Raw genomic sequence first — 27,468 nt, forward strand, 5'->3', positions numbered from 1 at the left:
GATTAATTTTTTTAAAAATGAATTACAACTATAAAATCAGGCTGCAGCATAACAAAATTGGCAAAAGTGAAGGGGATCTGAATACTTTCTGAATGCACTGTACATATATATGTATGTGTGTCCATACACACACACACACATATTCACATTCCAGATTCAGCTCCTGTTCTTTCTGTGTGTTTGGTTAAGAGCAACTGTGGTAATTTTTTGAAGTACAGATTCTGCTCAATTTACAATTATTTATTTAACATCTGTTCAAACTAAAGGCACTCCCCACCCCCCCCAAAGAGAATTTCAGCTCATCTCAAAATTATGACCTGCAATAATGTAATCAATATTCAGCTACTTTGGAATTTCTGGATCTTCTTGTGTAAAGTAAGATCATCGTTTGCAGTAAAGCCTTTTCAACATGCCATGCATTTGTACGGTTTCTCCCGTGTGGATTCTGTTATGGTGACTTAAGTTGATGGTTCTAAAGTAAAACTCTTTTCAGACTCCATGCATTTATATGGCTTTCCCCGTGTGGGTCCTTTTATGTTTTGTAAGCAATGCATTTTCACAGAAATCCATTCTACAGTCTGTGCGTTTATCTGGTTTCTCTCCTGTGTGGTTCATCTTATGGGAAGTAAGTTGACTGTTCCGAGCAAAAGTCTTCCCACACTCCATGCATGTATATGGCTTCTCTCGTGTGGATCCTTTTATGTAAAGTAAGAGAACTGTTCCGAGCAAAGTTCTTTCCACACTCCACGCATGCATATGGCTTCTGCCCTGTATGGATCCAGTTATGGGAACTACGTTGATGATTTGACCTAAAGCTCTTTCCGCACTCCATACATTGATAGGGTTTTTCCTCCGTGTGGATTCTTTTATGGGAAGTAAGATAACTGATTGCCTTGAAGCTCTTACCACACTCTTTGCATTTATATGGCTTCTCCTTTTTGTGAACTATTTCATGTGTAGTAAGTTTACTGGGATAAGCAAAGGTTTTTCCACATTCTCTGCATTTATATGGCTTCTGCCCTGTGTGGATCCAGCTATGTAAAGTAAGTTGTTGCCTCAACCTAAAGTTCTTTCCACACTCCGTGCATTGATAGGGTTTTTCCCCCGTATGGATTCTTTTATGGGAAGTGAAACATCTGCTTGTCTTGAAGCTCTTACCACATTCTCTGCAGTTATACGGCTTCTCCTTTTTGTGAACTATTTCATGTGTAATAAGTTTACTGGGATAAGGAAAGGTCTTCCCACACTCCATGCATTTATGTGGATTCTGCTCTGTGTGGATCCTTTTATGAGAACTAAGATTACTGTATTTTCTGAAGCACTTGCCACACTCTCTGCATTTATATGGCTTCTCACCTGTGTGGATCCAGTTATGGGAAGTTAGTTGACTGCCTTTTCTAAATGTCTGTCCACGTTCCCAATTTTTAGATTGCTTCTCTTCTGCTTGGGCCTTTCTTTGAGATGTAAGGGACCTATTTCCATGAGAAAGAGTGAATGTCCAGTTGTAATCTTTTCCATTGTCTCTGAATATGTTACCTTCTCCGTTAGTTTGGTCTGGATGGTGTCCATTTGCATCTAATTTGCCTTTAATTTGCTTCACACTTTTCTCAAAATATTCCTCTATATTCCCTTGTTGGACCACAAAGTCTTGCACCGGAGCATCAGTGGAAGATGAGCTTTCCTGATTCCAATTGTCAGACTGGTTTTTCTCATATCTTTCTACTTCCATTCCAATTGCAGATGTCTCCATTCTCTCTCCAGCAGTTATCCCTTGTAATAGTTCATAGGAATCTTTATTCTCCTGCCCATCATCACCTTTAAAAAAGATGAAAAAATGAAAATGACATCAAAGTTAGGGAAAAGATCGAACTATAGGAAGTACTATGAATTTCCCTCTGAATTCTGGTCAAATTCCAATATATTACGTATTTGCACACTTACAGTGGCATGGCACAGAAATGATAATTACTAAATAATATTTAACACAGCACAGTACTTAAGCAAAATGGTTCAGTTGAGATCTACATATGTGGGGCTGATTGGGGTAGATTGCAGGGGTGACACAGAAATACAATTTTATCATATTTTTACCTATATCTTAAATTATTGTATTCTATTACAATTCCAATTTCATTTTAAATCATATTTTATTCAATTCCATTTAAAATTGCTTTTATCAAATTTTAGTAATAATTTTGGAACTTTGCACTTTGATATGGCCCAAGGGCTAATCAATAAACACTCACATAAAGGGCATGAGCTATAAAAGCTATTAGAAGCTCTAAAACATCTTGTTTCGCCACTAATCGCCACTATTGCAAACATCCTTTTTATTTAGAATTATTCTGATTTGAGTTAGGGAAGAATCAGGGGAAACAAAATGTCCAAGGAGGAATTAGGAGAAAACTGAACATTTATTGGAGAATGCCAATTCCAGGAAAGACCTGTAACAACTAAGTAAATTTTGAAACATCTTTTTCTTCCCATACAAACTATCTTCCCTTTATTAATCATTTTCTTCCACCAAAATTATATGGTTGCAGGGGGGGAAAACCAAGAGTCTTTCTATTAAGTCTCAAAAGCATGATTGCAATTGGAAAATGGCACTATTTAGCACAGAGATGGCAAAAAGTTTGGACTCAGCATGTCAAAAGTTTACAAGACGCTTAACTTGACTTAGCTGGCATCACACACATATATGAAACAAAAGATAAACAATTCTCTATCGCTCCCCCATACAGACAACTCTGAACAGTGGCCCTCAGCAGTAGAGCCAAGGCTGGGCTTGAGGTAGGTGCCTGGGAATCAACATGAGCCCTAGGATCATCATTTCCACTCAAAAAGGCTGCCTTGCACTTTTCTATAAGGTGCACAATCTTGGGGAACGGCATAATTGCCCCACAGCACAGCGGATGGCATCTGACTACAGAATGACTTCCTAAGCAATCTGACTGCAGGGTAGCAAATCCTTACCCAGAGAGGCCACGTTCCTATGATTTTCAAGCATGACTTCCCAATACAGCGCTTTTTGGTCAGGATCCAGCTGAGACCATTCCTCCTCAGAGAAATACACAGACACCTCCTTGAAGGACACGGGGCCTTCCTGAATATGGGAAAAAAGAACAAGACCAGAACGATTTGCAAGATCTTCTCCATTAAAGATATGCGCTAACTTACATGGCTGTGCTTGGTAGGATTCCGAGGTTTAGCTGAGAAAAGGTATGAAGCCAAAAACCTTTGCCTGAAGAAATATTTTAGCCATGTTTATCAACTTCATTTATTCTTCAGGATTTTCAGTGCCATTCAGTAATACTAACTCACTGTATATTAATTGACCTATCATAGGGTTTTTTAAAAATTGTCTTTGTGTAAATTTTTAAGGGGTTTGGGGAGGGGTGTGGGGGGGAGGGTGATAGATCAGGCTTGGCACAGGGGCACGAACTGGGAGGTGTGGAGCCGGGTGTAGAGGGGCTTAGTGTAAGTATGGAAGAGTGTGATTCCATCAGGACCATGGCTGGGAGGGGCAGATACGGCGGGAGCAGGGGACCATATCGTGTTAGGGGGGCACGCACCCGCTGTCTTCAAGACAGATGCCCAGGGAACAGACTCGCCTAGTTATCTGGGAATGGTTTGATTCTGTTGGATCTGAGGAAGTGGATAGGGTCCTGTAGAATGGAAGCACCATTACCTGTGTATTAGACTATTATTATTATTATTATTATTATTATTATTATTATTATTATTATTATTATTATTATTTAAACTTGTATACCACCCTTCTCCTTTCGGACTCAGGTTGGTGAACAGCCAAAATAAAAACATTTGTACACAAAAATTAAAATGATTATTTAAAACTAATTAAATAGAATTTGGCCCATAATTTAAAACATATCAATTAAAATCAATATCAAACGTTAAAACCAACATGGAATCAGGCCAGCTCGGCTAGCTGAAAAAAGTAAGTTTTTAGGGCCCGACGATAAGTCTGGAGATCTGAGATCACTCATATCTCTGGAGGTAGATCGTTCCAGAGGATAGGTGCCACCACAGAGAAGGCTCTCCCCCTGGGGGTCGGCAGCCGACATAGTCTGGCTGACGGCACCCTGAGGAGGCCCTCTCTGTGGGAGCGAACCGGCCGGTGGGAGGCAATTGGTGGCAGAAGGCGGTCCCGTAAGTACCCTGGCCCTAAACCATGGAGAGCTTTAAAGGTGGTCACCAACACCTTGAAGCGCACCCGGAAGTCCACTGGAAGCCAATGCAGCTCGCACAGGAGAGGTGTCACATGGGAGCACCCCGTCGCTCCCATAATCCCCCGCGCAGTCGTATTTTGCACCATGCCCTTGTATAACTAACCTGGTAACAAGTCCCACAGGAGGTGGTATGTGAGTCAGTCTAACCCCTGATGGATTCATCCCTGTTGGATGGGGGTTTCCGGCTCCTTTTAAAGAGGCCCTGCTTTGCCCTCTACTCAAGAAGTCATCGTTCGACCCTACAATGATGGACAATTCTCATCCAATTTTCTACCTTCTCTTTCCAGGAAAGGTTGTTGGGAAAGTAGTGGCATTGCAATTCCATAGGATCTTGAAGGATGGATCCTCTAAACCTTTTCAGTATGGTTTCAGGCCCAGATATGGGACTGAAACTGCATTGACTGCACTCATGGATGATCTCCGGTAAGAGCAGGATGAAGGTGGTGGTTCAATCCTTGCTTTTCTCACCCTCTCAGCATCTTTCAATACCATCGACCATGACATGCTTTTGGGCCAACATATGGAACTGAAGGTGGATAGCACATTTTGTGCTGATTCACCTCCTTCCTCCAAGGCCAGTCCTAATCGGTGTTATTAGGAAGATTACAGCTCCTCTGGTGTGGGGTGCCTCAGGGCTTGATTCTCTCTCGTTTTTACATTAAACTGCTGGGAAAATCATCCATCAACATGGGACAAGGTATCACCAATACACTGATGATACCTAGCTATATACAGTATCTCCGTCCTGCTGAAGTGAGTGAGGCAGTGGACATCTATTGTGGTGCCTGGAGGCTGTTGGAGGTTTGGATGGGGAACAACAGACTTCAACAGAACCCTGGTAAGATAGAGTGGGCCCCTCTGTATCTAGGATATCATCTTTAGTCCTGGATGGGGGATGGATCTGGTGTATAACTTGGGGTTCATCTTGGACACACAGCTCCTACTCAAAGGGAAAGTGGCAGCCGTGACCAGGAGGGCCTTTGTCCAGCTACACGCTGTATGCCAGTTATGCTCCTTGCTGGGCAAAAAGTGGAGAAAATTCCCTAGGAAGGGCAATTCTCAGCATTTGTGAATCTACCTAGTTTGGCCTCCAATTCCAGGTACAAATCAGAGGATGTACAAATGTTTTACTTCGGCTGTTCACCACCCTGAGTCCGAAAGGAGAAGGGTGGTATAGAAATCTGATAGATAGATAGATAGATAGATAGATAGATAGATAGATAGATAGATAAATAAATAAATTAGAAATTACTTTGCAGGCCAAAAGTGCCTTGATTGTATGCTCTTCCAGAACCATTTTAAGTTCAAGTCTATTCTATATTGCTACCATCACTGGATTTTAATTATCTGCCTTTTCTTTTAATGTAATGGGCTGATTTTTCTTATCACTAGTTGTACAGAAAGCTTTATAAAAGTGGTAAAATCATAATGTGATTATTTCATTATTTTTTATCAACCTTGTACAATTCAGTCAAAAATTACAAAAAGAACTGGTCTATGTTTAGCCCTTGCTGCCACTGTTTATTCATATTTATTGAAGGAGTTTTTTCAATAATTAGTTATTATAAACTCATAGCAGTTAACAGTATTCATCAGAATGAATTATCGTCTTTTAAAAAAACATTTCTTAAACAGAATCTGACAATGGAAATAACAATCCTCTGTGCCCCAACAACAGTCTTCAGAGGAAGCTAAGATAGCTGAGAGCAACTTGATCATGCTATTCCCATTTCCACATTGCTCAAGAACACAAAAACAACCCAGCCCAATAGGAACAAAAATGGAAGTAGAGTGGTCTTCCTGAAGGAAAGGGAGAATACAAATCTAATAAACTAATTTCCCCTACTTACTTGATTTGGGGGTCCAACCACTCCATCTCCACTACGAAGACCTGTTGGGGATACAGAAGTTTAAAACACATAATAGTAAATTAGGAGGCGGTATTCTATGGAAGAGAAGACATGGAGAACATGAGATAGCTGAGATTTCTCTGGGGAATGTGAGGACCTTTGATTACCTCCTGAGGTGTCCTGACTTGGATCTTCCTGAGTGAACCTCTGGAAAAACAGCTCTGGAGGGGGATTCCTCCTTTCCTCAAGATCCCTGATCTCCACAACGGACTGAAAATATGAAGCAGGATTTTAAAAAAAGAACAATTAATGGATATCATACAATATCAACTACATTCTTGTACTCTGAACACATTTTCAGTAACATCCATCAGTAACTGGGTAAGAAAGGAAAGATTTGTTTCAAATCCACAATGAATAGTGGTACAATGTCCTACAAGAATTGGTGTGACATTTCCACATATTATGAATGGCAGAGAAATCTGGAAAGGAGGGATGAAGAATTCAAACACATTCTTCCAAATCCCTTCTGAACTTCCAAGAAAAAGTTCCCTCACCTGAAACTCAACCTGCTCCTTCTCCTCCTTTGCCGGGCTCAGGAGGAAGCCTCAAATCTACAACGCATAATGGATTTAGTCTGACATCTCCATATATTATGAATGCCAAAGAAGTCTGGGAAGGAGGGGTGAAGAATTCAAACACATTTCTTATTCTCTTCTGAACTTCCTAGATGAATTGTCTCACCTGCAACTCGACCTGCTCCTTCTGCTCCTCCACCTGGCTCAGGAGGAGGCCTTCCACCAGGGCCACTGCCTGGGAGCTTGTCTCTGCTCCACACTCTCGCACCCAGCTCTCCATCTCTGGGGGCAGAAGGGCTAAGAACTGCTCCAGAACAACCAAGTCCAGCATCTGGGCTTTGGTGTGATTTTCCCTTTTCAGCCATTGCCTAGAAAATTCATGGAGTTGACTAAAAAGTCCTCGGGGACCCTCAGCATCCTGGACGCTCCTGAAATTGCAGGGCTGAACTTCTGAATGGATGGTGGTTTCCTCCTCCAGGATCTCCTGCCCAGTGTTTGCCGAGATCTCCCCACAGCTTCCATCCTGAACAGCAGAAGGACCTTTTTTACTTGTCTCACTTGCTAAAAGTTGCGTCTCCCCACAGCTTCCATCCTGAACAGCAGAAGGACCTTTTTCACTTGTCTCACTTGCTAAAAGTTGCGTCTCCCCACAGCTTCCATCCTGAACAGCAGAAGGACCTTTTTCACTTGTCTCACTTGCTAAAAGTTGCGTCTCCATCCTGTCACTGTCTATAGACTTAACTCCAAGGAATGTTTTAGATATCGAGGTGTCTTTTCATTCAGAGGATGGGTTCTGTCACAAAATATTCTGTTTAATATTCTGTTAAAATATTTTATATTTTTACTTACAAGAAAGGGCTTCCTTTTTAAAACCTAGATCTACATTTACCTCCAAGTAGGGTTCACACCACCTGCCAAACGGGCAAAACAGGCGAACAAACCATGAAAGCTCAGTTCGCGTTAAATGAAATGCCAGGAAATGACCCTGGTTGAAGATGCCCTCTTTCTTTTATGTACACTGAGAGCCTATGCACCAAGACAAATTCCTTGTGTGTCCAATCACACTTGGCCAATAAAAAAATCTAATCTATTCTATTCTATTCTATTCTATTCTATTCTATTCTATTCTATTCCCTTCTTCAGGGTGGCCTTTGGAGACCCGAATCTCCCCTCTGACAGCAGGCAGGTTCACACAATCTTGCCTCGCCCGGCTTCTCTCCTCTCCTGCTGGGCCTCCGCAAGGCCGACCCTCCTCACCCCCCACTCGGGCTCTTCACCGGACACGGGGCGGGAAAGCACCCCCGGATCCCCTCCGCCTTCCTGGCATCCCCGGTTCTTCTGCTCCTCTGGAGCCCCGCTTCCCCCTGCATGGAGAGGTGGAAGCATGGGATCAGTGGCTGAACCCGGAGGAGGGCCGGGAGCGGGTCTCTCCCTCCTCCGCCTCCGTTTGCACGGAAAGAGCCCCCCTTTCACCCGGGGCACGTCTGGATCTCCCCCCGCCGGATTCTCCCGCAGCCTCTCCGCCTTCTGCGGAGCCACAAAGGTTAAGACGAGCGAGTGCGGAGTCCTAGAGCGGCAAGAGTTTGCGATGCCACGCCTCCTCTGCAAATCCAGCTGTGACGTTCGCCCTCCAGTCGACCAATGGGGAAGCGCCCGGGGTTCCCTTCTCTTGGCAGAGTGCGCCCCCTGGAGGATTCTGCGCAAGGCGACAGGGACACTGCAAGGGCGGGAAGGAGAAGCGCATCTTGAGGGGAGGCTGAGGGCAGGGATGATGGGCATCAGAGTAGCAGAGTAAAGAGACTTCTCATTGGTTGCCTGTCAGAAAAAGGTGGCGGCGCCTTCTGAGGGAGGGAAAATTTTCCTGTCAGGAAAATGGAGATTTCTATAGGTTTTTATTTCTTTAGTTCAATATGCAGAGCTGCCCTTTTCCAATTCTCAGCTCTGGGTGCCTAAGAATAATTGAAAAGACCAGACGGCAGCTTCTGACAAAGGAAATAATGCTGAAGAAAAAGAAATACCGAAGGAAAACCAGTTCCAAATTAAAGAAAAAACTCAAACTGGTGATTGTTGGAGAAATTTTACCTCACAAGGAGGCTCCTTGGTGGAGAAATGAAGAGAGGGAAATGGTGTCTCATCTGTGACCTGGAGAAAAAGTGGAACTACTAAATGAAGGAAATCAAATAGTAAAAAAGGAATATAAATGTCAAATCCGTGAGGGGAAATATGAACAAAAATCTACTTAAGGGTTGAGTAGGGAATGAGTTACCTCATAGGGAAACATGAGTAGGAAACTAAAGGCCTATGTGCTTAGAGCTCGAAGCATTGTTAGAGAGCTGTGTGCTTAGACTGCACACATCCACTTCAGGTTTGTTTCTGTTGCTCCCCTCTGGGTGGAGCTTTCAAAGTATCTGTAGCAGGACCACTAGATTCTGTAAGAGCTTTGTTCTTTATGCCATCCATCTTGTAAATTCGCAGGATTCTTTTTTTGCCATGTAGATGTATATGTTCGAATTAGACTGTGATGTTTATGTATGTGGGTTTATGTGGGTTATCCTTTGAGAGCTGGACACAACAACATTTCATTTTAATGTATGCTGATTAGTGTACATTTAAAGTGACAATAAAGTTATTCTACTTCTTTCTTCTATTTCTATTCTATTTCTCTTCTTTTCTATTTCTATATTTCTAACTATCCTATCCCTATCCCTAAGATTTGTTCCTTGTTTTGGAAGTCGTCTACTCATTGCATCCAATCTCCTGAGTTTGCACTCAAGATTTCCCTGAGTGTCTCTACCTGTGCAGAGGGCAAAATGATGAGATTGAGAATCTTTGGCTTGATACCACTGCTGCTGATTCTCCACTGACTGTAAACTCAAGAATAATACTTGAAATTACAAATATTGAAACTTGCCACAGAACTTGCTCAGGGACAAGAGTTATATTAAAATCAAAGAAATTGTGAAATAGAATTAATAAAGAAAGGATGCTAAAGGGACAAATTGAAATGTGAATGACAAAAATTACCTTTTAATTCTTTTAAATAATTTACCGTATTTTTTGGAGTATAAGATGCACTCCCCCCCCCAAAGAGGGTGGAAATGTTTGTGTGTCTTATACACCAAATACAGTGACCTCCTGAAACCCCGCCCCGCACGTCCCATTTTTGCCAAAAATGGGGGCTGCAGAGGGTTTGGGAGGCCTGCAGAGTGCTCCTGGGGGCTGGGGAGGGCAAAAATGCAACATGTGGGGGGGTTGGGAGATCAAAAGTGGGCCTGTTTTCGCAAAAACAGGAGTGTTTTTGGCCTTCCCAGCCCCCAGGAAGCACTCTGCAGGCCTCTCAAATCTTCTGCAGGCCTCTTTGTTGTGAAAAATGGGCCTGTTTTTGGCCTCCCAAACCCACCAGGCATTGCATTTTTGCCCTCCCCAGCTCTCAGGAGCACTCTGCAGGCCTCCCAAACCCTCTGTGCAACTTTTTTTTTTGCAAAAACGACGCGCAGAGGGTTGGGAGGCCTGCAGAGTGTTCCTGGGGGCCGGGGAAGGTAAAAACTTTTTTTTTCTTGTTTACCTCTTTGAAATCTTGGTGCGTCTTATACTCCGGTGCATCTTATTTTTTATTTATTTTATTTTATTGGATTTCTATACCGCCCTACTCCCGAAGGACTCAGGGCGGTGAACAGCCACAGAACGAAACACATAAATACAAAAATTTAAAATAGAATAAAAACAAATAATTTGGCTGAGACAAATTTAAAATACCCAATAATTTAAAAACAAATTAAAATTTACATTTAAAAGGGGAGAAGATTTAGGCCAGGCCAGCTTGATGAAATAAGAAAGTCTTGAGCGCGTGATGGAAGGTGCGCAGATCCGGGATCCTCCGTATCTCCGGGGGGAGCTCGTTCCAGATCGTAGGTGCCCCCACAGAGAAGGCTGTCCCCCTAGGGGCCGCCAGTCAACATTGTTTGGCCGACGGCACCTGGAGGAGCCCCTCTCTATGGGAGCGTACTGGCCAGTGAGAGACTATTGGTGGTAGCAGGCGGTCCCGTAGATAACCAGGTCCTAAGCCATGGAGCGCTTTAAAGGTGATAACCAAAACCTTGAAGTGCACCCGGAAGACCACCGGGAGCCAGTGCAGCTCACGCAGGAGAGGTGTTACATGGGAACTCCACGTCGCTCCCATAACCACCCGCGCAGCTGCACTCTGCGTCAGTTGGAGCCTCCGAGTGCACCTCAAGGGGAGCCCCATGTAGAGAGCATAGTCCAAAAGATAAAAGTAATTGTTGAATTGTCCCATGGCAAGTTTTCCTGCAGTGAGTTGGCTGCGGTGAGTTGTCCCATTCCATTGAAAAAACTGGTGTAGGGGAAAAATGGATATTAGCAATGATTGTTCCATTGTGTATAAAGTGTGCCTTTCTTTTACCTCGACTTCGTAAGTGATGATTAATGAGTAATGAGGCCTTTGACTAAATAAGATTGCAACTTCTGCAAGTCTGATTTTATTACACACATACACAGTGCTTTCAGAAAGTGTAATATACACTGAGTGTAGATTAATGAGGAAAAAAATGAATTACAACAACCGTAGAATCAGGCTGCAGCATAACAAAATTGACAAAAGTGAAGGGGATCTGAATACTTTCTGAATGCACAGTACATATGTATGTATGTGTGTATATATGTGTACACACACACATACACACACATTCCAGAGGCAACTTCCATTCTTTCTATGTGTTTGGTCAAGAACAACTGGCAGTTTTCTGAAGTATAGGTTCTGCTCAGTTAAAAACATTTATTTAATATCTGTTCAAATTAAAGGCACTTCCCCCAAAATAAAATTTCAACTGCATCTGAAAATTATGACTTTCTAGAACAATGTGATCAACATTCAGCCACTTTGGAATTTGAAGATCGTGTGGAAAGTAAGATCATCATTTGCAGTAAAGCCTTTTCAACATGCCATGCATTTGTACGGTTTTTCCACTGTGTGGATTCTGTTATGGCGACTAAGTTGATGGCTCCGAGCAAAGTTCTTTCCACACACTATACATTTATATGGTTTCTCTCCTGTGTGGATCCTGTTATGGCAAGTAAGTTGACTCCTCTGAGCAAAGCTCTTTCCACACTCCATGCACTTAAATGGTTTCTCCCCTGTGTGGATCCTGCTATGGAAAGTAAGAGTGCTTCTCTGAGCAAAGTTCTTTCCACAGTCTATGCATTTATATGGTTTCTCTCCTGTGTGAATCCTGTTATGGCAAGTAAGTTGATTCCTCTGAGCAAAGCTCTTTCCACACTCCATGCATTTATAAGGTTTCTCCCCTGAATGGATCCTCTTATGGAAAGTAAGAGTACTTCTCTGAGCAAAAGTCTTTTCACACTCCATGCATTTATATGGCTTCGCCTCTAGGTGGATTCTTTCATGGGTACTAAGAGACTTTTGTGACATGAAGCCCCTTCCACATTCCACACATTTATATGGTTTCTCCCCTGTGTGGGTCATTTTATGGATCTTAAAATGACTATGTGATGTAAAGACCCTTCCACATTCAATGCATCGATGCGGTTTCTCCCTTGTGTGGATCCTTTTATGGGTCTGAAGACCACCATTTGACATAAAGCATTTTCCACATTCCATGCACTTATATGATTTCTCCTGTCTATGTCTCTTATTATGGGAAAATAGATAACTCCTCTGAGCAAAGGTCTTTCCACACACCATGCATTTATACGGCTTTTCCCCTGTGTGGATCCTTTTATGTTTTATAAGCAATGCATTTTCACAGAAACCCTTTCCACAGTCGGTGCATTTATATGGTGTGTCCCCTGAGTGGATCTTGTTATGGAAAGTAAGATCACCGTTTGACTTAAAGCCTTTTCCACACTCCATGCATTTATATGGTTTCTCCCCTGTGTGGTTCATCTTATGCAGAGTTAGTTGACTGTTCCGAGCAAAAGTCTTTCCACACTCCATGCATTTATATGGCTTCTCCCCTGTGTGGATCCTTTTATGTAAAGTAAGAGAACTGTTCCAAGCAAAGGTCTTTCCACATTCCATGCATTTATATGGCTTCTGACCAGTATGGATCCAGTTATGCGAAGTACGTTGATGACTTGACCTAAAGCTCTTTCCACACTCCATGCATTGATAAGGTTTTTCCCCTGTGTGGATTCTTTTATGGGAAGTAACATAACTGCTTTTCTTGAAGTTCATACCGCACTCTCTGCATTCATATGGCTTCTCCTTTGTGTGGATTATTTTATGGGAAGCCAGTTGACTATGATATATAAAAGTCTTCCCACAATCCTTGCATTGATAGTGCTTCACCCCTGAGTGGATCCTTTTATGAGATGTAAGATATCTGCGTCTCCTGAAGCATTTGCCACATTCTCTGCATTTATATGGCTTCTCCCCTGTGTGGATCCAGTTATGGGAAGTAAGTTGACTACTCTTTTGGAATCTCTTTCCACATTCCCAATTTTTAGATTGCTTCTCTTCTGTGTAAATCTTATTCTGGGATGTAAGTGACCTATATCCATGAGACAGAGTAAATGTCCAGTTGTAATCTTTTCCATTGTCTCTGAATGTGTTAACTTCTCCGTTAATTTGGGCTGGATACCATCCATTTGCATGTAATTTGTCTTTGCTTTGCTTCACACCTTTTACAATATATTCCTTTACTTTCCTGTGTTGGATCACAACGTCTTGCACTGGAGCATCAATGGAAGATGAACTTTCCTGATTCCAATTGTCAGACTGGTTTTTCTCATATCTTTCTATTTCCATTCCAATTGCAGACGTCTCCATTCTGTCTCCAGCAGTTATCCCTTGTAATAGTTCATAGGAATCTTTATTCTCCTGCCCATCATTACCTTAAAAAAAAAGAAATGAAAGTAGTAGCAAGATTAGTGAGAATATTAAATTGTAGGAAGTCCTACAAATTTCGTTTTGAATTTTGGCCCAATTCCAATATATCTTGGCACTGGTCTGCCACTGGTACAACAGCAGATCTGGAAATGATAATTCCTATATTTATGAGCTAACATCCTGTTTTGCCACTAATCACCACTATTGCAAACATCCTTTTTATTTAGAATTATTCTGATCTATTCACATGTCACTCAGAGTCAGCTTTGATTTGGGGAAGAATCAGGGGAAACTTTCAAGGATAAATTAGGAGAAAAATGAACATTTACTGGAGGGTGCCAATTCCAAGAGAGACCTGTGACAACTAAATTTATTTTTGAAACATGTCTGTTTCTTCCCAAATTATCTTCCCTTTACTATCATTTTCTCCTGTCAAAATTGTACGATTGCAGGGGGGAAAAACAAAAGTTCTTCTATTAAGCTTCAACATGTTTGCAATTGGAAAATGGTACCATTTAGCCAGTGATGGTGAAACATTCGGGCTCAGTAGGTCAAAACAACATTGACTCTGTTGGCGTTACACACATAAAGATGAGAAACAATTATTTATCTCTCCACCGTTAAGTCCACCCTGAAGAGTAACCCTCAGCAGTAGAGCCAATCCTGGGCTTCAAGTAGGAGCTTCCTCTTCAATTTGAGCCCTAGAACCAGCGCTTCCACTCAAAAAGCCTGCCTTGCACCTTTCCACAAAGTGCACAAGTCTTGGGGAACGCTATGCTTCACCCGCAGTGCAGCTGATGGCATCTAAATACATTATGACTTCCTAAACAATCTGACTGCAAGGTAGCAAACCCTTACCCAGAGAGGCCACGTTCCTATGATTTTCCAGCATAACTTCCCAATACAGCGCTTTTTGGTCAGGATCCAGCTGAGACCATTCCTCCTCAGAGAAATACACAGACACCTCCTTGAAGGACACGGGACCTTCCTGAATATGGGAAAAAAGAACGAGACCAGAATGATTTGCAAGATCTTCTCCATTGTTCACAAATTCCCAAACCAACGATATGTGCTAAGTTACATGGCTGTGCTTGGTAGGATTCCGAGGTTTAGCTGAGAAAAGGTATGAAGCCAAAAACCTTTGCCTGAAGAAATATTTTAGCCATGTTTATCAACTTCAGGATTTTCAGTGCCATTCAGTAATACTAACTCACCATATATTGATTGACCTATCATATATCTTTTATCTGTTTCCCTATCATCTCTTTGTTCAGAGTTCGCTCATTCGCTCACAGTTGGATTGCAAACATGGTGCAAATCCTATGCCAGTGATGACTAACCTTTTTGCCATCGTGTGCCAGGAGCGGAGGGGAGGGGTCATGCGCGCACGTGCTCATACCCAAAATTCTATATGCCCCGCCTCTGTGCATGCTAGCACGACCCCCCCCCCCGAGACCCCCACTCTTGGCACGCAATGGCCTGGTAGGCCTGTTTTTCTCTCTCACCAGGCTCTAGAGCCTTTCTAGGAGTCTGGGAGGGTGAAAACGGCCTTCCCCACCCACCCCTGGAGGCCCTCCAGAGGCCAGAAACGGCCTGTTTGCCAACTTCCGGTTCGCCATCATGGTCCTATGCAGATGCCCAGGGAACAGACTCGCCTAGTTATCTGGGAATGGTTTGATTCTGTTGGACCTGAGGAAGTGGATAGGGTCTTGTAAAATGGAAACACCATTATCTGTATTAGATCCATGCCCTATTGGCTGGTAACAGGTCCCACAGGAGGTGGTATGTGAGTCAGTCTAATCCCTGATGGATTCATCCTTGTTGGATGGGGGTTTCCGGCTCCCTTTAAAGATGTGCTGTTTTCCCTACTCAAGAAGCCATCATTGGACCCTATCATGATGGACAATTCTTGTCTAGTGACTTAAACTATATTGGTTGTACTCATGAATGATCTCTAGTGAGAAATGGAGGTGGTGCATCCATCCTTGCTTTTTGTGACCTCTCAACCCCTTTCGATACCATTGACAATGGCATGCTATTGGGCCAATTTAGGGAGCTAAGGATGGGCAGCAGAGTTTTGTGCTGATTCATCTCCTTCCTCCAATGTTGGTTCCAATCAGTGTTAATTGATAGCAAGAGATTATGGTCCCTCCTTTGTGGGTTGCTTCAGGGCTTGATGCCCTCCCTGCTCCATTTTAATATGTACATGTAACTGCTGGGTAAGGAAGGTGAAGAAACCCCCCAGTCCTTTGGCTTTCTGCAAAGGGGTCAAAACCTGGCTGTTCCACCTTGCGTGGAAGACAGAGGCCCACTCAACCATGGAGTTGGCTGGCCATCAACAACTGCTAACCCCCATCTTGAACTTTTTCACCTTCTGAAATTTTATAGTATTTGTATAAATTTAACCATTTTTTATTTTAAATTCTGATTTTAATGTTGATTTTATTGATTATATCATATGCCCGTGATGGCGAACCTATGGCACGCGTGCCACAGGTGGCACGCGGAGCCATATTAGTGGGCACGCCAGCTCAGCTCTGAGGCGCATGCGTGTGCCGGCCAGCTGATTTTCGGGCCTTCTGGGCCCACCAGAAGTAGGGAAACAGGCTGTTTCCTGCCTCTGGAGGGCCTGGGGGCGGGGTGGAGAAGGCCCATTTTTCTTTCCTACCTGGCTCCAGATCCTCTCTGTGTATCTGGTAAGGGCAAAAACAGCCTTTCCCACTCCCTTGGAGGCCCTACGGAGGCTGAAAGGGCCCATTTCCCGACTCCCGGTGGGACAGGAAGTGACATTTTTTCCTGTCCCCAGCCTCCAGAGACTCCTAGAGAGGCTCCTAGAGACTCTAGAGAGGTTCTGGAGGCTGGGGACAGCAAAAAATGTCACTTCCTGTCCCACCGAGAGTTGGGAAATGGGCCCTTTCAGCCTCCGTAGGGCCTCCAAGGGAGTGGGAAAGGCTGTTTTCGCCCTTCCCAGATACACAGAGAGGATCTGGAACCAGGTAAGAAAGAAAAACGGGCCTACCAGGCCATCATGTGCCAGGAGCAGGGGGGGAGGGGGAGGGGTTGCGCACGCATGCGCATGGGCACATGCGCACGCGACCCTCCCCGCCCCCCCTCTCCTGGCACGCGATGGCAAAAAGGTTAGCCATCACTGTCATATGCAGCCCACAGCATTTCTCTGGGATATGGGTGGTGAAGGGTAGGAAAAATCTTCAACTAAACTAAATTCCCCAGGAAGGGCAATTCTCAGTGTTTGCAAAGATACATAGTTTGGCCTACATATCCAAATCAGGTACAAATCCGAGATTAGAAATTACTAAGCACACCACTGTGTCCCAACAGCTGTCTTCAGAGAAAGCTAAGCTGGCTGAAAGCAATTTGAACATGCTATTCTTTTTTCCACATTGCTCAGGAACACGAAAATAAATCAACCCAAACAAGAAAGAAAATGGAAGTAGAGAGTGGTCTTCCTGAAGGAAAGAGAGAATACAAATCTAATAAATTAATGTCCTCCACTTACTTGATTTGGAGGTTCAATCATTCTTTCAGCTCCACCATGAAGATCTGTCAGTGATACAGAAGTATAAAACACATAACAAGTTAGGAGGAGGTATTGTACAAAAGAGAACACATGGAGATGACATAGTTGGGCTTTCTCTGAGGAATGGGACAACTTTTAATTACCTCCTGTGTCCTGACTTGGATCTTCCTGAGAGAACCTCCGGAAAAACAGTTCCAGAGGGGGATGTGTTGGATTCTTCCTTCCCTCAGGATCCCTGATCTCCACAAAGAAGGACTTGAAATACAGGCAAGGGGAGGGGGGAGGAGCCATAATTAATGGACATCACACAATACCATTCTTGTTCTCTGAAAACAATTTCATAGCCCACAAAATCCATCAATGACATTCAGTAAAGAAAGGAAAGGTTGTCTCAAATCTACAATGAATAACAGTACAACGTCCTACAAGAATTGGTGTGACATCACCACATAATATGAATGACAGAGAAATCAGGAAGGGGGGAATGAAAAATTCAAATACATTTATTCCTTTCAAAACACTTCTGGGCTCCCTAGATGAAGATTTCATACCTGCAATTTGACCTGTTCCTTCTGCTCCTCCGCCTGGCTCAGGAGGAAGCCTTCAGCCAGCGCCACTGCCTGGGAGATGGTCTCTGCTCCACACTCCCGCACCCAGCCCTCCATCTCTGGGGGCAGAACGGCCAGGAACTGCTCCAGAACCACAAGGTCCAGCATCTGCACTTTGGTGTGCTTTTCTGGTCTCAGCCATTGCCTACAGAAGTTGTGGATTCGGCTACAGAGTCCTCGGGGACACTCAGCCTCCTGGTATTGGACACTCCTGAAGTTCCAGGGCTGAACTTCTGAATGGATGGTTTCCTCCTCCAGGATCTTCTGTCCAGTTCTTTCCCAGATGTCCCCACAGCTTCCATCCTGAACAGCAGAAGGTTCTTTTTCAGTTGTCTCACTTGCTAAAAGTTGTGTTTCCATCCTGTCTCTGTCTCTGTCTCTAGAGTAACTCCAAGGAACGTTTTAGATCTTGAAATGCCTTTTCATTCAGAGGATGGTTTCCATTACCACAAGAGGGACTTCAGCAAGCCATTCACTCCACTTTACCTGAGATATCTTGGCTGTATGTGAAGACGTACAAATGGCTTCCACTTTGTATATCTGAGATGGAAAAGAAAATAAATTTCAAGAATTAGAAAATATGGATGTAACCACTGAACGACACTCGTCCCATGGAAGGAAGTATTTTTCAGAGCTGGTATAGGGGTTGAAGTTGCTTTGAGGAGATGAATAGTGTGTGTTTTAGAATATTTTCTATTTTTACTTACAAGGATGGGCTTTATTTTTAAAACCTAGATCTACATTTACCTCCAAGCAGTGGTGAAATCCAATTTTTTTTACTACCGGTTCTGTGGGCATGGCTTGGTGAGTGGTGTGGCTTGGTGGGCGTGGCAGGGGAAGGATACTGCAAAATCCCCATTCCCTCCCCACTCCTGGGGGAAGGATATTGCAAAATCTCCATTCCCACCCCACTCTGGGGCCAGCCAGAGGTGATATTTGCCGATTCTCCGAACTACTCAACATTTCTGCTACCAGTTCTCCGAACTACTCAAAATTTCTGCTACCGGTTTTCCAGAACCTGTCAGAACCTGCTGGATTTCAACCCTGCCTCCAAGAAGTATTCATATAACCTGCCAAGCATCAAGCAGGTGAACAAACCATGAAAGATAAGTTCCCATCCAATCAAACGCCAGGAAATGACCCTGGCGGTGGATGCTCCCTTTCCCTTCTTCAAGGTGGCCTTTGGAGAACTGACACGCAGGTAGGTTCACCCAACCTGCCTGGAACCCAACCGGGTCATCCAAGCGCAGGACCGAGGTTGGGAAGGAGGCAGCTGGGAGAGGCCGGCCGGCTTCTCTCCCCCTCCGGAGACATGCCTGACTCCGGCCCCTAGTGCGAATCTTGCTTCCTCCTCGCCCGGCTTCTCTCTTCTTCTACTGAGACTCTCCCTCCTCCGCCTCCCTTTGCACGGGAAGAGCCCCCAACTCACCCAGGATACGTCTGGATCTGCCACCCACCCCCCCCCCCGACTCTCCTGCAGCCTCTCCGCCTCCTATGGGAGCTCCAGGGGTTAAAGGGAGAGAGTGCGACGTCCTAGAGCGGCCAGCGTTTGTGATCTCACGCCTCCTCTGGAAAGTCAACTGTGACGTTCGCCCTCCAGTGGACCAATGGGGAAGCGCCTTTCATTACCTTCCTTTTGCAGAGAGCGCCCCCTGGTGGATTCTGCGCAATGTGACAGGGACACTGCAAAGGGCGGGAAGGAGGAGCGGTGCTTGAGGGGAGGGGGAGGGCAGGGATGATGGGCATCAGAGTAGCAGAGTAAAGAGACTTCTCATTGGTTGTCTGTCAGAGAAAAGCAGCGGCGACTCCTGAGGGAGGGAAAATTTTCCTGTCAGGAAAATGGAGATTTCTATAGATTTTTATTTCTTTAGTTCAATATGCAGAGCTGCCCTTTTCCAATTCTCAGCTCTAGGTGCCTAAGAATAATTGAAAATTGTCAGCTTCTGACAAAGGAAATAATACTGAAGAAAAAGAAATACCGAAGGAAAACCAGTTCCAAATTAAAGAAAAAACTCAAATTGGTGATTTTTGGAGAAATTTTACCTCACAAGGAGGCTCCTTGGTGGAGAAATGAAGAGAAGGAAATGGTGTCTCATCTGTGACCTGGAGAAAAACTGGAACTGCTAAATGAAGTCAAATAGTAACAAAGGAATATAAATATCAAGTTTGTGAGGGGGAAAATTAACAAAAATCTACTTAAGGGTTGAGAATTTACCTCACCTGAGTAGAAAACTAAAGGCCTCTATAGAATTTAAGGCAACCAGAAGCATCTGATATTCCTGTGCCTTGGCCAAAAGCGCCTCCTGGTGGATGTTGTGTGCAATGCAGTTGCCAATGCAAGAGAATGGGAGTGTTTTTGCAGGAGGTCCAGGGACAGGGAGGCTGTTGTGTCCCCTAAAAAGGTGTCTTGTTACCCTCTTGTTTTATGGAGTCTTTTTATTGTCTGCCTTTTGCTGTTCAGTTTGATGTAAGTATATGTTGTTTTTAATACCATAAAAACACTCCTCCACATCCCTGGTGTGATTGTCCCAACCTTATTTCTAATTGACCCAACCTTATTTCTGGTTTCAGATTTTCAAAACTCAGTTCTTTTTTGAAATTCAAAAATTTTTATTAGTTGATCAGAATATAAAATACAAAGGAAAATAAAAATTGGAACCAAGGAGGGGAAGTTGGAAAAAGTGCTTGGGGTAGAAAGGGAACAAGAAAAATACATGTTGACTTCCAACTCTCTTTAGCACAGTAGAAAATAATATTACAACCTGAACTTTTCTCTTTTATACAATAATACATACTAGCCATTTCTGTAATAACAGATCTATCTAATCAGCACAAAGTAAAATTTCATTTTTCCATCACAAGCATAAAAGCCAGAAGCAGTCTCCTAATAAAAACAAAATTAGATATCATATATTAATTTATCTGAACAAAGGAATCAATTTAACTATCTGTACTTCTTTTCTTTTGATGTGGAAAATATGTTTCTATTTGCACATATTATTCTTTATAATCATTTATATTAGCAAAATTCACTGTACTCTTTCAGATTCTTTAACTTGGTTAATTATATGGTTTTGCCCATGTGAATCCAAGCAACTCCTCACTCAGTGCACTTCTGTGGTTTCTCCCCTGCATGCATTCTTTTATGCAAAGTAAAAACATTACTCCATCTAAAATCCCTTCCACATTCCATGCATTTATATGGCTTTTCCCCTGTGTGGATCTTGTTATGTGAACTAAGTTGACCGCTCCGAGCAAAGCTCTTTCCACACACCATGCATTTATATGGCTTCTCCCCTGTGTGGATTCTGATATGGCCAGTAAGTCCACCATGTGATATAAAGCACCTACCACATTCCATGCATTTATAGGGTTTTTCCCCTGTGTGGACCCGTTTATGAATTATAATAGAACTGCTGTGAGCAAAGGTCTTTCCACACTCCATGCATTTATATGGCTTCTCCCCTGTGTGAACCCTGTTATGAGCAGTAAGCTCATACTTTGACTTAAAGTCCCTTTCACACTCCATGCATCTGTAGGGTTTTTCCCCTGTGTGGATCCGTTTATGAATTGTATGATGATTGCTTTGAGCAAAGGTCTTTCCACACTCCATGCATTTATATGGTTTCTCCCCTGTATGGATACTGTTATGGGCAGTAAGCTCATACATTGAATTAAAGTCCCTTCCACATTCCATGCATCTGTAGGGTTTTTCCCCTGTGTGGACCTGTTTATGAAGTGTATGATGATAGCTATGAGAATAAGTCTTTTCACACATTTTACATTTATATGGCTTCTCTCCTGTGTGGATCTGATTATGGAAAGTAAGTTGACTGCTTCTTCTGAAGCTCTTTCCACATTTCAAACATTTATAAGGTTTCTCTTCTGGGTGGTTTCCTTTTTGAGATATAAGGGACCTATTTCTATGAGAAAGACTAAGAGTCCATTTTTCCCCACTGTCTCTGCATATGTTATCTTTTCCTTCATTTACATCTAATTTATCTTTGATTATCTTCAAAGATTTCTCAATATATTTTTTCTTCATTTTCCCTTGTTGGAGAAAAAAGTCTTGCATCTGAATATCAATGGAAGATGAGCTTGCCAGATTCCAATTATTTAGCTGGTTTCTCTCATGGCTCTCTTGTTCTATTCGAATAGAAGACTTCTCCTGCCCATCTCCAAAATTGATCACATGGAACAGTTCACAGGAATCTTTATTCTCCTGCCCATTATTACCTTCAAAGGAAAAGGAAAAACAAAAATGATGGCAAGTTTAGGCAAAAAGTTCCAAATGTAGGATGTCATATTAATTTATTTCTGAATTTTTGCCAAATTTCAATATATTGCACGTTTACATGTTTATAACGGCATAGTAGAGAAACAATAAAATCTGTATCCATTAGACATAAAAGCTTTGAAAAGATCTAACACTTTTTGTTGACAATTGTCTGTTCATATTGAAATCTCATCCTAGTTTGAGTTAAGGAAAAATCAGGGGAAACATCCAAGGAGTTATTAGGAGGAAACCTATAATTTGTTGGACAGTCAATTCTAGCAGAGACTGAGAAATAAATCAATTTTGAAACAAGACCCACCCAAACTAACTTCCCTTTATGATTCATTTTCTCATGTTAAAATTAGATTATTGCAAAGAAGAAAGAGTTCTGCTATTAAGTCTCAACAGCATGTTTGCAAAGAAAAAACAGTTTACCATTTACTGTCATTTACCCAGTGATGGTAAAAAGTTTGTGCTCAGTGTATGAAATTTCAGAAATTTCAGGAAATGTCTATTTGTACTCTGCTGGTATGTCCAGCAGGTGGGAACACCTGCCCTCTGAAACGAGCTCCCCCCGGAGATACGGACGATCCCGGACTTACGAACTTTTCGCCGGGCCCTAAAGACCTTCTTATTTCACCAAGCCGGGCTGGCCTAATTTTTTAAATTTTTTAAATTGTTTAATTTTAATCTGAATTTTAATGGGGTATTTAAACTGTTGGGCCAAATTATTTAATTTATTTTAAATTGCTTTTAAATTTTGTATTTTGTGTTTTTACCTTTGGCTGTTCACCGCCCTGAGTCCTTTGGGAGAAGGGCGGTATATAAATTTAAAAATAAATAAATAAATAGATGTCACACAACCCACCCCTGATCAAAACAGAAACAATCTCTTCCATATTTAAGACACCCTGAACAGTGGTATTCCACAGCAGCACCATGGTTGGGCTGAAAATAGAGGCCTCTACTTCAACTGCAGCCCTAGTGCCACTGTTTCCACTCAAAAAAGCTGAGTATGCAAGCCTTGGGGAATCATGCAATTGACCCATAGTTAAGCACTCCCAAGGATCTACCGCACTCTCCTCTTATCTTCAGGTAACATTCCCTTTCTGTTGACATGCCTGAGGCTGCTCTAGATCACACAAGGCCTTTGTTCTTGAAGCGGTATCAGGGAATGCTCTCACACAGGCCCTGCAGCCTTTGAAAACTATGTGAAAGAACGTCTTGATCTCATGCAATTTTTGGAGTCATTAGAGGCCATGTGAGAACGTGGTTCTGACATGTGACTTCCATAGGCCGCAGGAGAATATATATTCCATTCTTCTCAGCCTCCGAAACTTGTGCGAGAATTGGAAGTTTGGAGAACACTTGTTGGGTTTTGGTGTCTCCCCCAAAATGTTGTTGCATGTCACCTTTGAAATATGTATCACAGGTTCACCATCACTGATCCCAATGCTCAGAATAGAAACAAAAAGGAAGAAAAGGCATTAACTCAAAAGCCTGAAGCAATGACAGTCTTTCCTATTTCACAGATGGGCTGAAATAGAAAAGGAAAAATATAAATGGCACAGGATGTATCTAACAAAGAGGCATTCTCTTCTTTCCTTCCGCAAAGGAGGAGAAAGTCAGATCTTTTCCTTCTTCCTCCCAGGAGATGATGTCTGGTTAGGGATGTTTTAATAAAAAATAGCTGATGGCTACTATACAATGTGTTCCCATTCTGGGCAGTAGCAAGCAATCCTTACCCACAGAGGCCACGTTCCTATGATTTTCCAGCATGACTTCCGAATGCAGTGCCTTTTGGTTAGGATCCAACTGAAACCACTCCTCCTCAGAGAAATACACAGCCACTTCCTCATAGGACACAAGACAATCCTGAACAAGAAAAATGAAGATCAGAAAAGGGCCAGTAAGATTCGCAAGATCTGTTCCATTGTTCACTAATGCACTAATCCAAGTTAAATTTCAGTGCCATTCAGTGAAAGTAACCTCACTTCCAAATCAATCTATCTTATCAGTCTAAGATGGATCAATCTATCCATCTCATCTACAGTATGTATCATTAGGGGACTGAAGGCTAAAACATATGAAGAACTGTTGCAGGAACTGGGTATGTCTAGTTTAATGAAAAGAAGGACTAGGGGAGACATGATAGCAGTGTTCCAATATCTCAGGGGCTGCCACAAACAAGAGGAGTGAAGCTATTCTCCAAAGCACCTGAGGATAGAACAAGAAGCAATGGGTGGAAACTAATCAAGGAGAGAAGCAACTTAGAACTAAGGAGAAATTTCCTGACAGAACAATTAATCAGTGGAACAACTTGCCTCCAGAACTTGTGATTGTTCCAACACTGGAAGTTTTTAAGAAGATGTTGGATAACCATTTGTCTGAAGTGGTACAGGGTTTCCTGCCTAAGCAGGAGGTTGGACTAGAAGACCTCCAAGGTCCCTTCTAACTCTGTTATTATATATCTACTTGACTATAGCTAGCTAGCTAGCTTCTATCTTCTAGTAATCTGTCTGAATTGGAGAAAAGAAAGCAGAGAAAATTCCTTAGGAAGGGCAATTCTCAGCCTTTGCAAAGCTGGAGTATTTGGCCTACAAATCCAGGCACAAACCAGAGGACTGAAAATTATTTTGCAGGCTGAAAGTGTCTTGATTGCATGTTTTTTTATTTCCATTATTTCCTAACAAATAGAAGAGAAAGAAATGGAAGCTATGAGAGATTTTATTTTTGGGGGCTCCAGGATCACTGCAGTTGATGATTACAGCCATAAAATTAAAAGATGCTTGCTCCTTGGGAGGAAAGCTATAGTAAACCTAGACACCATAGTAAAAAGTAGAAGCAGAAACATCACTTTGATGACAAAAGTCTATATAGTCCAAGCTATGGTTTTCCCAGCAGTAATACTGTATGTATGTATGTATGTATGTATGTATGTATGTATGTATTTATTTATTTATTTATTTATTTATTTATTTATTTATTTATTTATTTATTTATTAAATTTGTATATCGCCCTACTCCCGAAGGACTCAGGGCGGTGAACAGCCATAAAAATAAAACATATAAATACAAAATTTAAAATAGAGATAAAACCGCTTAAATAAATTTGGCTGAACCATTTTTAAAACCCCAGTAATTTAAAACCAAATTTAAAATTCCCATTTAAAAGAGGAAAATTTAGGTCAGGCCAGCTTGATGAAATAGGAACGTCTTAAGCGCGCGACGGAAGGTACGCAGACCCGGGATCCTCCGTATCTCCGGGGGGAGCTCGTTCCAGATAGTAGGTGCCCCCACAGAGAAGGCTCTCCTCCTGGGGGCCACCAGTCGACATTGTTTGGCCGACGGCACCCGGAGGAGCCCCTCTCTATGGGAGCGTACTGGTCGGTGGGAGGCTATTGGTGGTAGCAGGCGGTCCCATAAATATGTAGGTATGTATGGCTGTGAGAATTGGACCATAAAGATGAGCACTGAAGAATTGATGCTTTCAAACTGTGGTGTTGGAGAAGACTCTTGAGAATCCCTTGGACCTCAAGGAGATCAAATCAATCAATCCTAAAGAATATCAACCCTGACTGTTCTTTGGAAGGACAGATACTGAAGCTGAAGCTCAAATAATTTGGTCACCAAATGAGAGAGGACGCATGGAGAAAAATCCTGATGTTGAGAAAGATTGAAGACAAAAGGAGAAAGGGAAGGCAGAGGATGACATGGTTAGATGAGATCATCAATGCAGTAGGCATAGGTTTGAATGGACTCCAGAAAACAGTAGAGGATGGGGGATCCTCACATGGTCCATGGGGTTGTGGAGGCAGAAACACCTTAGCGACTGAACAACAAACAAAGAGAGAACATGGAAGAATAGAGTGTCCTGTACACTAGCATGACTCCCTGAAGAAAAAGGAGAATACAAATCTAATAAATTAATTAATTCCCCCCACTTACTTGATTTGGAGATTCAACCATTGTTTCAGCTCCACCATAAAGACCAGAAAGCTTCATTTTACGTTCCCCTGCAAAGAGACAGGCTTTTAAAATATATAAGTAACAAATAGGGAGAAGATATTTTACAGAAGACACAGGGAAGGGAAAGCAGCCTGGATCTCTCTGGGGAATGACAGGACCTTTGATTACCTCCTGAGATGTTATCCTGAGAGATACTCCTGAAAAACATCTCCTGAGGGGAATTTGATGGATTTCTCCTTTTGTCAGTTTCTGTGATGTCCGCCACAAAGGACTTGAAACAGGAAGCATAAAAGAAGAACAATTAATAGATATGGCAAAACCTGAAATGGATTCTTGTTCTCCAAATATAACTTCAGAACTCCCAATGTCCATCAGTGACGCTGAGTAAGAAAGGAATGGTTGTCACAAATCTACAATGAATAATGGGACAATGTCCTACAAGGATTGGTGGGACATCTCCATATTTCAGACATCTCTGAGCCGCCCAAAGTCCCTAGGGAGTTGGGCAGCATAGAAATGCAACTAATAATAATAAATATATTATGAATGACGGAGAAATCAGGAAAGGAGAAGTGAAGAAATCAAACATATTCTCCATTCCTTTCAAACCAAAACTACCACAAATCAAATTTGCTCACCTGCAACTTGACCTGCTCCTTCTGCTCCTCCATCTGGCTCAGGAGGAAGCCTTCCGCCAGGGCCACCGCCTGGGAGCTGGTCTCTGCTCCACACTCCCGTACCCAACCCTCCATCTCTGGGGGCAGGATAGCCAGGAATTGCTCCAGAACAACCAGGTCCAGCATTTGGGCTTTGGTGTGCTTCTCTGGTCTCAACCATTGCCTACAAAAGCCATGGAGTTGGCTGCAAAGTCCTCTGGGACCTTCAGCCTCCTGGTATCGGAGGCTCCTGAAGTTCCAGGGCTGAACTTGTAAACAGATGATGGTTTCCTCCTCCATGATCTTCTGCTCAGCTCCTGCCCACAACTCTGGCGCTCCACTTCCCCCCTGCATGGAATGGGCAGTTGCATAGGATCCAGAACTGAAACTGGAGGAAAGCTGATTACGGTTCTCCCCCTCTCTGCCTCTCTTTGCACATGAAGCGCTGCAAAACTTTCTGCCAGCCTCTTCACTTCCTGCAGAGTTTCAAGATTTTAGGAGAGCGAGTGCGGCACCCTAGAGCAGAAGTCTTCAAACTTGGCAGCTTTAAAACTTGTGGACTTCAACTCCCAGAATTCTCCAGCCAGCATAGCTGGCTGGAGAATTCTGGGAATTGAAGTCCACAAGTCTTAAAGCTGCCAAGTTTGGGGACCCTTGCCCTAGAGAGTCAAGACTCAGTGATGTCATTTCTATCGCAGCCTCCTCTGGAAAGCCAGTCTTCTCTTAATCTGTACACTACTTAGGGTATGGAATGTCCTCCTTGGGACTCCTGGCCACTCTATAGAGCCAGGCTTTAAGGTCCTTTTGGAAGGCCAAGAGGATAGGGGCAGATCTCACCTTGAGGGACAGGATGTTTCAGAGGGCAGGAGCCACTGCAG

General features: G+C 42.9%; 3 protein-coding genes across 3 annotated transcripts; all 3 read right to left on the reverse strand.

Annotated features, from left to right (window-relative positions):
* Positions 1-325: 325 nt before the first annotated feature.
* Positions 326-19,121, reverse strand: LOC117662560 (uncharacterized). The gene is given in 15 exon segments (XM_060687613.2): positions 326-516; positions 518-685; positions 687-1,815; positions 2,974-3,103; positions 6,101-6,141; positions 6,268-6,370; positions 6,845-7,453; positions 7,568-7,589; positions 7,871-8,493; positions 11,639-13,548; positions 14,402-14,531; positions 17,061-17,104; positions 17,225-17,336; positions 17,633-18,229; positions 18,788-19,121. Coding segments are annotated over 14 exon segments (5,496 nt in total). The 5' UTR covers positions 18,050-18,229; positions 18,788-19,121; the 3' UTR covers positions 326-458.
* Positions 19,122-20,278: 1,157 nt separating this feature from the next.
* Positions 20,279-26,063, reverse strand: LOC148116074 (uncharacterized). The gene is made up of 3 exons (XM_087884901.1): positions 25,914-26,063; positions 23,711-23,840; positions 20,279-21,925 (listed from the first exon to the last, which is right to left on the reverse strand). The coding sequence occupies exons 1-3, from the start codon at positions 25,968-25,970 to the stop codon at positions 20,790-20,792; spliced, it is 1,323 nt and encodes a 440-aa protein (XP_087741027.1). The 5' UTR covers positions 25,971-26,063; the 3' UTR covers positions 20,279-20,789.
* On the reverse strand, positions 25,972-26,977 carry LOC148116075 (zinc finger and SCAN domain-containing protein 16-like). The gene is made up of 3 exons (XM_087885380.1): positions 26,573-26,977; positions 26,093-26,205; positions 25,972-25,981 (listed from the first exon to the last, which is right to left on the reverse strand). The coding sequence occupies exons 1-3, from the start codon at positions 26,942-26,944 to the stop codon at positions 25,972-25,974; spliced, it is 495 nt and encodes a 164-aa protein (XP_087741506.1). The 5' UTR covers positions 26,945-26,977.
* Between the last annotated feature and the right edge of the window lie 491 nt (positions 26,978-27,468).

This window comes from Pantherophis guttatus, chromosome 2, assembly GCF_059756535.1.
Source record: "Pantherophis guttatus breed Tessera chromosome 2, ASM5975653v1, whole genome shotgun sequence".
NCBI classification, from domain to species: domain Eukaryota; kingdom Metazoa; phylum Chordata; class Lepidosauria; order Squamata; family Colubridae; genus Pantherophis; species Pantherophis guttatus.